The 15338-nt window shown below is 35.5% G+C and overlaps 2 protein-coding genes across 10 annotated transcripts; both read right to left on the bottom strand.

Moving 5' to 3' along the window:
- Window positions 1-1086: 1086 nt before the first annotated feature.
- Window positions 1087-4668, bottom strand: LOC113749720 (phospho-2-dehydro-3-deoxyheptonate aldolase 1, chloroplastic-like). Its single transcript, XM_027293547.1, has 5 exons — window positions 3994-4668; window positions 3284-3561; window positions 2644-2920; window positions 2260-2505; window positions 1087-1541 (listed from the first exon to the last, which is right to left on the bottom strand). The coding sequence occupies exons 1-5, from the start codon at window positions 4543-4545 to the stop codon at window positions 1284-1286; spliced, it is 1611 nt and encodes a 536-aa protein (XP_027149348.1). The 5' UTR covers window positions 4546-4668; the 3' UTR covers window positions 1087-1283.
- A 6822-nt stretch (window positions 4669-11490) lies between these two features.
- LOC113749385 (F-box protein FBW2) lies at window positions 11491-14080 on the bottom strand. 9 transcript variants are annotated; one of them, XM_027293104.1, is made up of 4 exons: window positions 13743-13903; window positions 12656-13053; window positions 12044-12249; window positions 11491-11947 (listed from the first exon to the last, which is right to left on the bottom strand). In XM_027293104.1, exons 2-4 carry the CDS (start codon window positions 12958-12960, stop codon window positions 11646-11648), a joined length of 813 nt encoding a protein of 270 aa, XP_027148905.1. In that variant the 5' UTR covers window positions 12961-13053; window positions 13743-13903; the 3' UTR covers window positions 11491-11645. The 9 variants fall into 9 exon arrangements, with proteins under 9 accessions (XP_027148905.1, XP_027148898.1, XP_027148904.1 ...); XM_027293097.1 differs by lacking the exon at window positions 13743-13903 and adding an exon at window positions 13924-14080 and having other exon boundaries at window positions 11491-12249; XM_027293103.1 differs by lacking the exon at window positions 13743-13903 and adding an exon at window positions 13924-14080 and having other exon boundaries at window positions 11491-12249; window positions 12656-12969.
- Window positions 14081-15338: the final 1258 nt, after the last annotated feature.

The following is a 15338-nucleotide window of genomic DNA, read 5'->3' as shown; positions in this document are numbered from 1 at the left end:
TTTGGTGTACAGAGTATCTCAAATTGGTGTGGGATTAGCATAATGTGTAATTTGTATAAGTTAGGGTTGTCAACTTGAGACCTATCTTGTATGTTGTTTTTGTTGTTAAATACTAATAAATTCTTACTTATCTAAAAAGAAAGACAAAAAAAAAATGCTTTCATAGACATTGAGGACAGGATCATGGGAGATGGGCATAAATTAGTTAGGCCGATGCCATCATGGGATTACCGGAACCATTTTTCCCACCAGATAGCCAAACCCAAACCAACACTTCCACCAAGCACTTGTTCCACCAGAAGTTGCAAGAAATGAGTTGTCTGATTAGTCCAATTAGGTACAAACAATACAGCATGGGTGGTAGGTTGAGTCAAATGTCATCTTCATCAACTATACCTTTCCCAGCTTCCTTTCATTTCCCTGTATGTATGTATGTACAACCTAGGTTGAGACGAATCAAGAAAAGGGAAACAAGCGATCCCTTTGGTAGTTTTATGGGGGACAAAAGAAAAAGAAGTGAAGGAATGTGATGGAGATGTTGAAACATCGTCTCATCTTTGGCATAAGAGTCGATCAAAGAATTCCACTTTATCTTTTCCTGTTCCAAAATTTCAAACCAAAACAAAAAGAAACGATGAAAAAAGTAAATGCTTATGGTACTTGATCAAGAAGAACACAAGTCAAGCTTTAACAAAATGAATTTTGTCGGCAGTATATTCCTGCGAGATACTTCAGTGTCGGTTCTGAATTTCTTTTACATGTTTCATTGAGCTTTCCAAAATCTTTTCCTTCAATATCTACCGTCAGTTTCTCTGCCATGTTTTATATTGCATCCGGGATCCGGCGTATTAGAGATAAAATGTTTCTGCATTGATCTCTAGGCTGGCAGATGATATCTAGAGACAACTGATTAAAATGGCAAGAAAAACAAGGAGAGAATCTACACCGCTTCGAGGAGTACCATGCTAAAGTCTCAACTCAGAATTCAGAGGTTGAATTCATTTATATTTTCCAAGATATGTACACTGATGTTAGCATTTATAGGCGAAAATAGTTTGGAATTAGTTAGGAATTACCACCAAGAAGAGGGGAGAAAAGTTTTTGCTTTATTTGTTGTCTCATCAAAATCTCAAACCATCAGTTTCTACCAGTATTGACAGAGTAATACATGATAATATAGTTATAAATACAGAAACAAACATGTTGAATAAATTGATACAGAGAAACATGTGATGCAGAACGGTGCAGACAGAATTGACGCCCTCAAAATCATTCTAGAACACCTAAAATGCTACCGACTTTTGGGATCCAAGCCGCCTCTTTCTCAGTCGCTCAGCGATGATAAATGCAAGTTCAAGTGATTGAGAAGCATTGAGCCTAGGATCACAGTGTGTGTGGTAGCGCGAGCTTAGATCATCAAAGGTCACAGTACGCGATCCACCAATGCATTCTGTCACATTTTGGCCAGTCATCTCCAGATGGACTCCTCCAGGGTGGCTGCCTTCTTGCTCATGCACATCAAAGAATGCTCTTACTTCCGCCTGTTGCAGACAAATAGAAGAATTTGGCTATCAACAACTTGTCAAATTCATGAAGCAGACAACACAAGTGTTTTACATTCAGATACAATGAACCAGATGATACTGTAGCATATCTAACTACTTCAAGTTTCCATCCAGATCATATGGTAAATTTAAATTATACTCTGAATTTTCTTCTCTTCTTCTGGTAGCATAGCACAAGTCATGAGAAAGGACATCACCTACCAACCAAAAATGGTCCCCAGGCCCCATACCTACTTTTTGACTAAGACACTTGCCACCCTACCTAACAAAAATTTCTACACCAAATCATGAGATCCATGATATACAAGAATTATTCTAACCTTTTCAACCAAAGATCAATTGCGGGTTAGTCTCACAAATGAATATACAAGCTGCCCACCTAAATAGACATTTACTGTCATACAGGCTGGCTGAACTGGCGGACACCAAAAAGATTTGTCAACACTCGATCATGAAGTTGAACATTACAGATTCAAGAAAAAGAACTGGTTTCTAGCCTAAGATTGACTCTTTTATATAGATAGAATGTTCCACTAAGAAAAGATTGGATCCATGACATAATTTACTGAAAACTGCTGAGTGACAGCATGAACAACATAATTGATAGTGGTTGTATTATCTCGTTTTTTCTCACATTTGTCTTCTTTATCAATGTTCCTAGCATAAGAAAGGTGGGGCAAAACCAGCAACTTACCCTGATAGAATCAAAAGGCCGAGTCTTTAGACCACAAGGAGCTTTGATGGTGTTTCCATGCATAGGATCACTAACCCAAGTTACAATTTGCCCTGCCCTTCGGACAGCTCTAATCAGATGAGGAAGCTTCACTCTCATGTTCTCTGCCCCCATTCTGGTGATGATGGTGATCCTTCCTGGCTTGTTCTGAGGATTCAAAATCTCAATGAGCTTGACTAGCTCATTTGGATCCATCTTGTCACTTACCTGTGATGAAAAAAATTACTTATTAGCCATCAAAGCTTATGATCCCCATCCATATTTAACACATAAAAATTAGACGAAAAAAGTCACTAGAGAGTCTGATATAAATGGCTGAAATAAAAAACCAATACCAAATCTCACCTTAATCCCAAGTGGATTAGCAACTCCTCTCAGGAACTCAACATGAGCACCATCCAACTGCCGGGTTCGCTCACCAGCCCAAAGGAAATGGGCTGAACAGTCATAGTACAAGCCAGATGTGGAATCCAATCTAGTAAGAGACTGTTCATATGGTAGGAGCAAGCACTCATGCGATGTCCAAAACTCAGTGGTCGTCATGATTGGATGGTCAATTGTAAGTCCAGCAGCAGCCATAAATCCAAGAGCCTCGTCTACACGGTGAGCTAGTTCACGGTATCTGCAGCCCACAGTAGTAAATAAATTTACAAATATGTATATATATATATATATATATTTATATGAAAGGCAATTCATATGCTTTAGGGAAAGTAACAATTGAAAAATCAGTGAATGGACTTTCAGAATGTCCAAAAAAGGCTACTGTGAGAGTAAATTTACAAAAAAAGATCCAAGAATGATCATGCAATTCAAAAGTAGCAATAAACCTACCACTCAAATTTTTTACAAGCAGAGCATATAAATGACATAGATGAAAGAGACATAATCCAACATTTCTACCTCCTTTATCCTAGAATAAGTATGTGATGAAGCCAAAACTAGATGGTATTGCAAGACAACCCCTATTTACTTGCTAACGTACCTATCACCTTGTTCGCTGTGCTCTGTGAAATCCAGGTTCCACTGTGTAACCCTCTGCATAGCTGCATATCCTCCAGTTGCAAACGCCCTCAACAGATTCAGAGTAGCTGCAGCTTGGCAATAAGCCCTGATCATCCTCTGAGGATCAGGAGCCCTCGACTTTGCATCGAAAGTATCTCCATTCACATTATCCCCCCTGTAACTTGGCAACTTTACACCATTCTTCTCCTCAAATGGCTCTGACCTGGGCTTTGCAAACTGACCAGCCATTCTTCCTACCTATATAGCCATTACCCAATTTCCAAATTCAGTTATCTAGCATAACTATCCAGGTTAAATTTTAAAATTATAACCAATGAGACTTAAAAAAAAAAAAGAAAATAGCGATTACTGAGAATTTTCATTTTGTGCATGTGACCAGAATCAAAATTATCATTCATTATGCATGCTGAACAAGAAATTGCAACAAAGGATCATATCCATTTTCCACAAAAACAGAAGCCAAGATTAACAAGATTTTAAAAAGACCCACTTTAAAGTTTAAAACATCATTACGCCTAATCCATTACAGATCCTGAAACCACTTCATTGTTTACGGGAGTGACAAGTAAATAATATTAAAAGTGCAAAATTTTATCAACATTTCAAAACGGAAAACTATAAAAACGAAAAATAAAACCCAAAAAAATGGAAAAAGGACAAAAATCTGACCTTTATAACAGGCAGTTGGCCGCCAAACATCAACACAGCACCCATTTGAAGAAGAATCCTGAAAGTGTCTCTAATATTGTTAGCATTGAATTCTTTGAAGCTCTCAGCACAATCTCCACCTTGGAGCAAAAATGCATTGCCCAGTGCAGCCTCACCAAGTTTTTCCTCAAGGCTCCGGGCCTCGCCGGCAAAGACAATCGGGGGGAAAGCGTCCAGAGTCCTGAGAACCGATTCTAGCTCCACTTGATCCGGGTATTCCGGGAGCTGAAGAGCTTTCTTGGTTTTCCAGCTTTCCGGGTTCCATTTTGTCGGAGAAGTTTCTTTCACTGCTGGCGTTGCAGCCGGAGCAGCGGTGGAGGATACAGTGGCTGACGGTGGGGTTGTCTTCGGGGACTTGTCGGCTGATTGGACGGCTGAGATGGGTTGGATGGATCTGATAGTGGGCTTGGATGATGGTTTGGTGATAAAAATGGGAGCTTTAGGTGAAGGCTGAGGATGGTGGACTAAGGCCTTGTTTGGCAGAAGGGAACTATGGGTGCTAGTCAGAGCCATTTTAGGAATGATGAAAAACAGAGAAAGTGCGTTTGGTGTGTGTAATGTGTGTTGTGTGTGTGTGTGTTTTCTTTAGGCGGTACCTTTGTTGCAGGGGAATGAATGGGTGGTACCTGAAGAGACTGGGGAGAGGTGAGAGGAGGTTTTATAAGGAGGTTTAGATGGGAGTTTGGGAGTTGGTTTTTGGGGGGCGGGGGGGCGTGTGTGGGGGTGCCGGAGGACTGGGTGGGGACAGACGGTGGACCTGGTGGTGGTAGTTGTGCTATGCCAAAAGAGGGGGGAAAAGTGAAAAATGATTAATTAAATTTAAAAAGAGTGGTTGTTGGGAGGGATACTTTTGTAAATTCACTTACGAATATTAGAATTAGTCAATTGTGTTTTAGACCCTCTTACCTACTCTGTTGGCAAATGGCAGTTCATTAGTTAGGTGCTGCTAATTGTGAGTTGTGACCCTTACGTGACAAAGGCAAACGCAAATAAGGACCCCTTATTAGGCTGAACTAGCATTGCTCTCCTCCCCGCACCTTGGTTTTCTTCTTCTGTTTTGGCTGGTTCAAGACTTTTAAGTACTGCTGGTATACAATATCGTATGTTTCTCAACCTTTTTGGAGGGTGTGGTAGTTCATTTGCAGCTAAAAGAACCACATCAAATTATGAAATAGGCATTATTTTGAAGTTATCCATTGGTATCTTGGAAAAGTTTGGTGAAGCGTGCATGGAATAGTATTCTAGTTGGGTCTATCTGAATTGGTTTCGAATAACATGAAGATTATGGAGTTTGAATAGTATATTATTTGAAATATTATTTGAAAATATAAAATAAAAAGGCATATTTTCCCCCTTGCACCGGAGATTGGTAAAATCAAGAATGTCTTTTTTATTCTGTAAGAAAAATGTTTGAGTGGATTCGACTTAGATTACTATTGTAGGTCAGTACATGCTCTCGAAATTATAAATTTTTATAAATCGCCCAATCCACTAACACAACTGTCACATCGATAACGAAATTTAAACACATGACTTTTACGATGAAATAATCCGTTCTTACATACGGAACCAATTTATGTTTTCAAAATCAAGAATATTCTCAAGCTATGGAAGTTTATTCTATCAAGAACATTCACAAAGCTATGTAAGCCTGTTTTATTTTCTTTCTTGTGGAAAAAGAAGAAAGTCCAGGCTTCAAAACCTAACAACGTTCCCACGTACCTAACACTAGCCAATACGTGAGATTGACGGTCGTCCTCCAGTTCATTCATGCATGTAGATTTCTTTGTAATTGTGAGTTGAAGTGCTGTATAATTCAGTAATGGGTATATATGTCAATATGTGTTTGCCTTGACCAAAGTTGGGAATAAAAATTGATTCCAGTTTCCAGTTCCACGTATCCTTCTTAAAGTCATCCCACCTGGCCTATGCTGTGCGCGAGCACAATGTCATTGCTTGTAGAATTAATTAATTAATTAATTGTTGCTGTCTCGTCCAGTTTTAATTCTAAGTGAAGGTGACCAGTTTTAGTTCTCCAGTACAAAATTTTTTTACCGCTTCATAAGAATATTCTAATAATCCTACAACTCATCTAAGAACTCTTCCGCACCCCATCAAGCATAATATATACTATCAACTTAGGAATAGCAGTAGTTTTTCACTCTAAAAAAGTTACCACTACATATTCACGAGGAAGACTGATTCCCAGTTTCGGGCTTGCAAGTTGCTGCTCTTTGTACAAGTATAAGAAGAAAGATAATCAATCCCCCGCTTAGATTTGTTTTTGGTGCTAAGTTTTTTAAAGATTTAGGCTAATTTTTCTATATATTGGTAAAAAAAAAAGTCGGACAATTATACAGTAAAATGATTTTTTTTTCAATATAACAACTGGCTACCAGCCTTATGGTAAAAAAAAAAAAATTTTAAATAAAAGGCTGCCATGCTGACTAGGGCTGCAAACGAGCCGAATCGAGTTTTGGTCTAATCGAGCCGAGTCTCGACATAATTTCATTGAACTCGAACTCTCGAGCTCGACGAGCTGACAATTTCAAGCTCGAACTCGAGCTTGACTTGATTCGAGCCGAGCTCGAAAAAAATAAAAAATAATTATTTTATTTTTTAAAAAATAAATAAAATAATATTTTTTCTTAATAAATAATAAAATATTAAGGATATATATGTAATTTTACTATTAAAATTAAAAAAATATAAAATATATATATACTTAAAATAAAAAAATAAAAAATATATATATATACTTAAAATAAAAAATATATATATATATACTCGAGCTCGCGAGCCAGCCCCGAGCTAACAAGCTTAATATTTTGAACTCGAGTTCGAGCTCGATTTCAACTCGAGCCAGCTCGAACTCGACTCCAGCTCGATATTGATCAAGCTCGAGTCGAGCTTGACTCGAGCGGCTCGATTCATTTGCAGCCCTAGTGCTGACCATGATATGTATACAGAAGTGGAGAGAAAGTGTAATGGATTAAGACTCCTAGTACTAGACTAGTGTTTTATTATTTGGACGAATTTATTTGGTAATGACACACTTATTTCCAACTATCCCGTTTGGCAAGTAAAATTTTTGAGTGTTTATTTAAAACTTTACTGTAGAAGTTGTAGAAAAAAAATTTTGATGTGTGTAAATTTTTTGATATTTTAAAATACATAGTTTAAAATTTTTGAAATTTTTTTTGAGATTATTGTAGTTAAAGTTGTTAAAAAATTGTAATAGATAAACTTGACCAAAAACTTGCTTGCCAAACAATACCTGTATACACAAACTCTGGAGCACTCCATTGTATTTTATCCACCTTTTATTCTTTGTCAAACACCAATTATAGACTTATGCAATTACAAATGTGGTTGCAGAGATCAATTGACGGTCTCGAGTCAATTGGACCATTTTTAAATTATTTTAAAAAATAAACTGTTTTTTTTTTTCTCTCAAAGAATTGATTGTCTAAATTTGGATTACATCATCTCAGATCAATATGAGCTGTCAATGTATGCCCATTGCCAAGTCCGATTAGGGGGCACCCATTGTCAGAAGGCTAGAAATGGAAAATATATCAAAACTAAGATCATTTGCCGAGTTGATACTAACTCATGTAAGGAGACATTAGAGCATCTCCAACCCAAGTGTAATGTCTGACATTACACCGGGGGTATTACACGGCCACCCATTACTGCATCATCCCATTACATGCATCATGCTGATGATGCGTATAATGGGTGGCCTCCACTACAAAATTTAAGAGCCGGACTCTAATTTTGGCCAGCAACATTTATTTTTCATTTGGCCAGGAAAGTTTATTTTGTTATTATTTGTATTTTATTTGATTTAAATTATGTAATATTATGTTATGGAGTTCAACTAATTATATTTCAAATTATTAATTAAGTATGGATTATTATGATATCTTCGCATTTGAGGTATCAAGTATTTTTTTTAATTTTCTGCATAATTATTTTTGAAAAAATAACAATATATTATTTTTGAGAGATAGAAAAAGATATATTATTCAAACTAAAAAATAAATAATATCATTTTTAGAAAATAAAAAATTCAAAAGGTAAAAAATTTAATGAAAGTTAGTACTTTATTTTTTAAAAATAACAAAATTATTCTTAAAAATTACTTTATTTATTTATGGGATATGCGTTATGCATTATTAAAATAAATATTTGATTTAATTGTGGACCCATACTATTACACCCTGTAAAGTGTAATCCATTGTGAGTGAAAGTGTAATAAAAGAGGAGAAAGTGGAACGTTGACGTAGCATATGGATTACACTTTTTAAAGTAAATAGTGTAAACAATTGTGGATGCCATTCTAATGATGAAGGACCGGCTACCTGAGTTGAGCACGTACCCAACCCCCTCCATTTCTTGAGGATCATTTATGCTTTTCACCTAAAATTTTAGCAGGCAATAAATGAAATGCAAATTCCTGTGGCTTCAGTCTGAACACGTGTTTAATTATTATTATGCAATAATGGTGGCATCACATCTATATATTACCTTGAATTCAAACATGGCATCGTGGTATATTCTCACTTTTCTCGTGCAAAATGGAGCAGGAGACGTCTCGCTCTCACTTGAGTTTGGTAATCTGGTAGCCGACTCGATGCAGAGAAAAGACTAACAAATAAGATATTCATCGGAAAATGAAATATGATAACTAAAGCTCAACTTCTTATAATGAAACTTTGGGATATTTTGAGCTTTGCCTCATAGGACGGTTGTTTTTACTTGCATGCAATTTGGATTGAAAACGAGAAATAGAGGAGTTGTTGTTAATAGACCAACACCCATATTTATTAAATTCGGCTCGAAACTCAACTTAAAGAGGTAATCGGATCACTGGATTATCGGTTTAATTGTGGATTGAACGGTTCAATCGCGAAATGCACAATAGTTATATTACATAATATAATAATATATTTTAAATTATAAAAATAGTAACATTTTTAAGTTAATGATTCAACCAACGATTCAATTTTTTAGATTCATTGATTGAACTGTCAAATCGTTGATTTTTTTTTGTCAAATGGTCAAATCATTGATTGGTCAACAAATTTGTTGTTTAACTGGTTTAATTAGTAACCCAACTCTGTCCTATAGTCGATGCACTGAGTTGATCAATTCGGTTGCTGGTTGGGCCGAGTTTTATAACTATGCCAACACCTCTTTGCAGACCTTCTTTTTTTTTTTTTTTTGTGAACTCATCAATTTCAATTTGGGAGTCTTGTTGCATGGTTTTGCCCTGTTGTCCAACTCTAGTGGACTTTTGCTAAGGCCTGGCTGAGAGAGGAAGTTTGAATTTCCTCTCCTCTCTTTGTGTTCCTCATTCCAGTTGGTCACCTTGTAAACAAATATTTTGCGTAGTTTAGGCTGGCATCATAGTGAAGTGTTTGCCGTTTGAGAAGATCAAAAGAAAAAAAGGATTGCATCACATTGTGTGGCGTCTAAGCAATTACAAGCATTGAGTTTATTATTATTATTTTTTATAGTTTTTACACGTTACGAAATGAACTTAAATGAGTTTCTGAAGTAATCAATGAACTACCAACCGATCAACCAAGATCGAGGATAAGATGATTAATATTGCAACACAAACACAAACGTGCAAAATTTACATCCATACACGTAAATATTGCTATGAAATGGATGTGTTTGGGGGATGAGATCCTCTCCATTATTTTTCTCTCCATTTATCTATTCATTTTTTAATTTAAATAACTAAAATTTTTCACAGTAATCTATTTGTGCCAATAATTTTAGATCCACAAGTAGATTGACATATTCAAAAATTAAGCTCATTTATGAATGTTTGGTCATTCAATTTGCACAAAACATTTTGACGTTGCAAATTAGGTCAGAGTTATGATCAAAGTTGTAGAGTTTGATCCAACGGTAAAACTTTAATGATTTAATTTTAATTTTTGTATATACTTTAAACAATTGAAGAAATATGATATGGATAGCTTTAATTTTCAAAAATAATATTATAATTATGTTTATTTAGGCGTAATGGCAAGAAGATCCTCTCCAACAACTAATGGAGAAGAGCCTAATCCATATTTGCGCACCGATATTTTTTAAAATATCATTTTACTTACATTATAAACACGTTTACTAATCAATCATCTTTTTATATCATATACATTACATCACATTATAAAAATGTTTCGTAATAATGATTTCAAATAACCTCCTATCCAAACACGAACAAACTCATACATGCATACATGCAAGCTTCTGGCCCATATGCAGTGTTGTATACAATAGTGTACACACATTTTTTTTTTTTTGGGGTAAGAAAAGGATTTAAAAAACGAGGGGTACAACAAGAAGTTTTTTCAGAGGTACTTATCTCGATTAGACTATATACTTTACCTAAGAATCGCAGTCTAATATGTACTGGAACTGTTGAATTGCTCAGTATTAGCCTATTGGACCACCACAAGATCCATCACCAAATTTTGGCACTTGGGGTCATGGTCCACATTGGATCGCATATTAACGATACTTTGGACATCCAACCTGGGGAAACACTGGAAATGAGCCTAGTCGCTATGCCTATGAAACTAGAGGACAAAGATACCGGGTCTGTATTCCTAATTCCCTAGACTTAACCTTCATGCTCTACATCACAGAGCAGAGCAATTAATGGTCTGTGCAGCAGCAATTCGTTAACCACCGCCAAAGAGGACAAGGGCTTTTTTTTTTTCCTTTTCGTTTTGAGAAGAGGACAAGAATTAATTATGTCGATCTAAATAAAACGAACATGACTGGGTTTTATAAAAGAAATATGTATTGTGTTTAAAATAAAAAAAATTATTGAAAAATGCGTTCCACAAGAAACGTACAAATTTTTTTTCGAAAAACTTCCATTATTCATTGGGCATATCCGCTTTTATGGAGAGATCATCTTACTATCATCGAACTGCACTCTTGATTAACTAGAAAGGAGAAGTGCGAAAACAAGGAAATCCATGCAATGGTTGAGAGGCACTCACCAAAATGGTGCTAATTGATTCTCTCCTCGTCTCCCTCTTCTGAAATAATTATTGGGGTTAAAAATAAAAAAGCCCCTTGTAGTATACCTAATACACAAAATTTTTTTTCGTGATTTCAAAACATACAAAATGACATCTCATGTTTTAAACTAAATTATAAACTAACAGAATTCGTTAAACTTAACGAAATTCGATAAATTTAACGGTAAATTTAACGAAATCCGATAAGTTTAACAACCAAAACCATCATTTTCGTTAAATTTAACGAATTCTGTTAATTTACAATTTAATTTCAAAACAATTTACAATTTAATTTCAAAACATGAGGTATCTTGTGTGTTTTGAAACCACGAGAGCTTTTCAGTGTATTAGATATACCAGCGCGGCTTTTTTGTTATTAACCCTAATTATTGCAATGATCAAGAATTAGAAGAGCGCATAAGCAGTACTGGACTTACTAGGAATGTATAGTTCACAAGACAAATATACCATCATACATCCAACAAGCAGACATCTTTATATTCCAACACATACTTTGAAGGGCAGATAACCAGCAAGCTAGTTTTTCTGTATGAGAGCTCAAGGAGATGGAGGCCATCCATAAACAGAGGCTTCATCATATCCTCCATAAAACCGCAGTTCTAGGCTTTCATCATCATCCCACATCCCATCTGAACTCTCATAATCATCATATAATGAATCTGAGTAGTCTGAGCAATCTTCCCAAGCATTTTTCTCATACTGGTCCACCACATGAGGCCCCAAAACGTTCAGCTTCGGGAACTTGTCTTTGAGATACTTCTCATCAAATTTCACATCCCAACATCCTCTCAAGTCCAGAAATTCGAGCTCGCGGCAGCTAGTGATTATCTCTAGAACACCTATCGTATCGACAACATGATATGCTATTTCAAGATGCTTGAGCTTTGGCATAGTGGTTGCAATGGCATAAGCCTCATTGTTCTGCAAAAGCTTACCCTCGACATCCAGTGGATGCATGTTTCGGCGCAGTCTTTCGAGAAATTTGCAGTTCTTTCCAATAGCCTCCAAAGCTCGCGGACCAATTTTACTGCAGTAGCTCACATCCAAGAAAGTTAGAATAGAAAGTCTCCCAGCAATCTTTTCCATTGTTGAATCACACATTTCGCTTCTGGGAAGTCTTAAGGTCTGCAGAGAACGAGCGCTAGCAAAACCAAAAATACATTGTCTGAATCAAATCTCTGCAAGGATAACATGTCAGTCTACTTAAGATGTTCGTAATCTTACACAAGGGCAAGTCGGTTAAGTCAATCAATGATATTTTAGATCAAAATACCCTTGCTATAGAGAGGAACAATCTAAAGGGTTTCTATCTGAAAACAAAAAAAAAAAATTAGTCAAAAATTGGAATAGAGAGGAACAATCACTTATCAAGTATGAAGTCATCTAATCCCTCTTTAGATGATCCATGTCCCGAGACAACCTAAAACGCATGCTAGTTCCTAATAACAACATAATCCATATTGAACAGACAATTCCACAGAAAATCTGCTTATGCACACATGATATTGGCGATGATAGAAAATTTAATGAAGTGCTGCAGTTCTTACTGTTCAGCAATGAAATCAAAGATATTCTCGTTCTGTAGTCCAGAAACACACAGCTTTCGCAGAGAACCGGAGCTCCTTGTAATCAACATTCGTAGCATTCGATCAACATCACCCGACTCAGATCGATTGCTCCACTCCTCAATGTCTATCTCTTGCCAGCAGTAAGGGCCCATCACTGCTTTGCTCCATGGTTTACATACTCTAGGTATCACAGTTAATTTCTCCTGGAGAGAGAGGTTGTGGAAGATTAGGCCAAGTGCATCTGGTAGAAGATCTTCCCAGTGCCGAGAATCAGTTCCTTCCATCGGAGTACTCTTCACAAAACAAATAGATTTCTTAATTACAGGTTTAACTCTTCTACATCACCACCGTGAATTTCAGAAATTCTGCTCAAGAACCTGAAGAGAAGATCTTATTTCCATATGCATGTTGGCACAGTAAATTGAAAAGAATGTGACATGCAATAGAATCTAGATTAAGTACAAGATCTCAACCGCTGTGAATAGTTCTTTGAGAAGATAAAAGACATTTTGGCATTCATAAGCCGTCACATAGTAGGAAAGAATTATTCAACAGGAAACAGGGCTTCAAGCAGAGGTTTATTTAAATTTTTATTTTTAATCCCCAAATAAGAAACCAAGAACACTACTGTTTTCAAATTAACATTCCCTTAAATTCCCTTTGTTGAGCATAAACCTACACTAAAGGAGAAAAAAAAAAGGCAAGAACAGGTCTTTTTTCACTTCAAAGTAGCAATCTTGATTCTCAGAAATGCCAGTAACAGAATCAGTTTCTTCTTCAATTCCACATGCGAGAGTAAGAGAGAAATTTGTGAAGAAACATTAATCAAATTCAAAGACATAAGACCCCCAAAATACTAAGTGAAAGATAATCAACTACAATGGGGTTCCCCCCACAACAACGTCACCTTCTCATTTATACAGTCGTTTATTTTGAAAGGGAAATGGACACATTTTGGCAGCCAGTTATATGGACTCCAAATGCTACCAACACTCAAATGCTAAGCATTCAGACGTAATCTTATAAGGGTTCCTAGCAATATACATAAAAATGTCATTTGAGTTACCAGAATCCAAAAGAAGCACCAAACCTCTGCAAAAACCTCAGACAGAAAAATCCCACAAAAGAGGCACCGATTTATCCGGCAGGAAAAAAGGGGGTAAAGGAAAAAGTAGGCATCAGAGGTTAAGAAGAAAAGAAAAGAATGCACCAATAAAAAAGAGAAAGCAAGAAATAACTAGGCCTACCTACCAGCTCAGAGAGGTAATGCACCCACCATCTGCAACGAAAAAGATAGAAAAGAAAGCAAAGATTCAAGAATAACAAGTAAAGACAAGACTAAAAGCCACAAATCTACTCTACTACAGTCCACAATGTGTGATTATTTGTATTGTATATTGCATCTCTTCTGTATACTATGATGTACTAGTGCAGTAGGAACATGTGTCTGGCAGTGAAAATAACTTTAAGCAAGATGACAATAGTAGTACATGTGGACGGTGGTTTCATTGTAATTAGGAAAAGTTTGGCTTACCAAGAGAGCCAGCAGTTATTGATGGTCAAATCACAAAAGTTTAGTTCTTTTTTCTTGAAAAGCATTTAACCGCATTGATTTCACTATTTTGATGAGGTTCAGGTGAAGATATTTTACTTGTATACCTAGTTTATAAATTATTCGTCTCGAAAAAACGTACAAATTGTGGCAGTAGTACAATTATCTTTTCTTTCTGGCGTCATTCTTGCCGGTGGTGATGGATGTCAAATTACCAAAATTAAAATTCTTACTCTAAAAACTTAAATGCTTGTGTAGCGGTGAGTAAGATTGTCTCCGTAAAAATTGAATAATTTATTTCCTTTCAAGCAAGAATTAAGTGGGAGTTTTGAAAAATTAAAATAAATAATCAACATAAATAAAAACAGTCAAACGGAAGAGAATTAAAATTAAATCAATAATAAGCAAACTTTAGCCAAGGAGGAAATTTTAAAAGTGGTTCACACAACTGTTCATTGGTTCAATAATTATTTCATCTATTCATTAACAAACAAATTATAATTGTCAAACAAACAATGAAAATCAATTTTTACTTACTATATCCATGTGTATCCATAGTTAAAATGCACCCGTTAATTACTTCTCTAACCAAGAAATAATTCTAAGTATGTTCATAGAATTTAATTTTTTGATTGCGTTAAAAAACTAGAGAAATTATGTTCTAATCGATAAGCACACTACCAGAGTTTATTTAAATTATATTATATATTTTCCTAACATGAATCCAATTACACTAACCGCTGCTAATATCAACTATCAAACAATTACGAATTTAATTGATTCCTTTTGCAACAAAAAAAAAATGAACCCAATCACGCTAATCGCCACTAATATCAACTAATCAAATAATTAGGGACTTAATTGATTAATATGGCAGTAGATTATTATATTAATTCCAATATCAGGTCCGTAATAATAAAATAACAAAATAATCATAAGAAGTTAAATCAGAAAACATATGAATATTAACGAATAACAAAATAATCATAACAAATTCAAATATTGGGTCCATGATATTGAAATAAAAAATAATCATAAAAAATTAAATCAGAAAATATACGAATATTAACGAATAAAAAACAAATAAAAATAATTCGATCTCACAGTTAC

The sequence above is a fragment of the Coffea eugenioides genome, chromosome 10 (genome assembly GCF_003713205.1).
Source record: "Coffea eugenioides isolate CCC68of chromosome 10, Ceug_1.0, whole genome shotgun sequence".
NCBI classification, from domain to species: domain Eukaryota; kingdom Viridiplantae; phylum Streptophyta; class Magnoliopsida; order Gentianales; family Rubiaceae; genus Coffea; species Coffea eugenioides.
The sequence above is the reverse complement of the archived record's forward strand: the minus strand, read 5'-3'. Positions and strand labels throughout refer to the sequence as shown.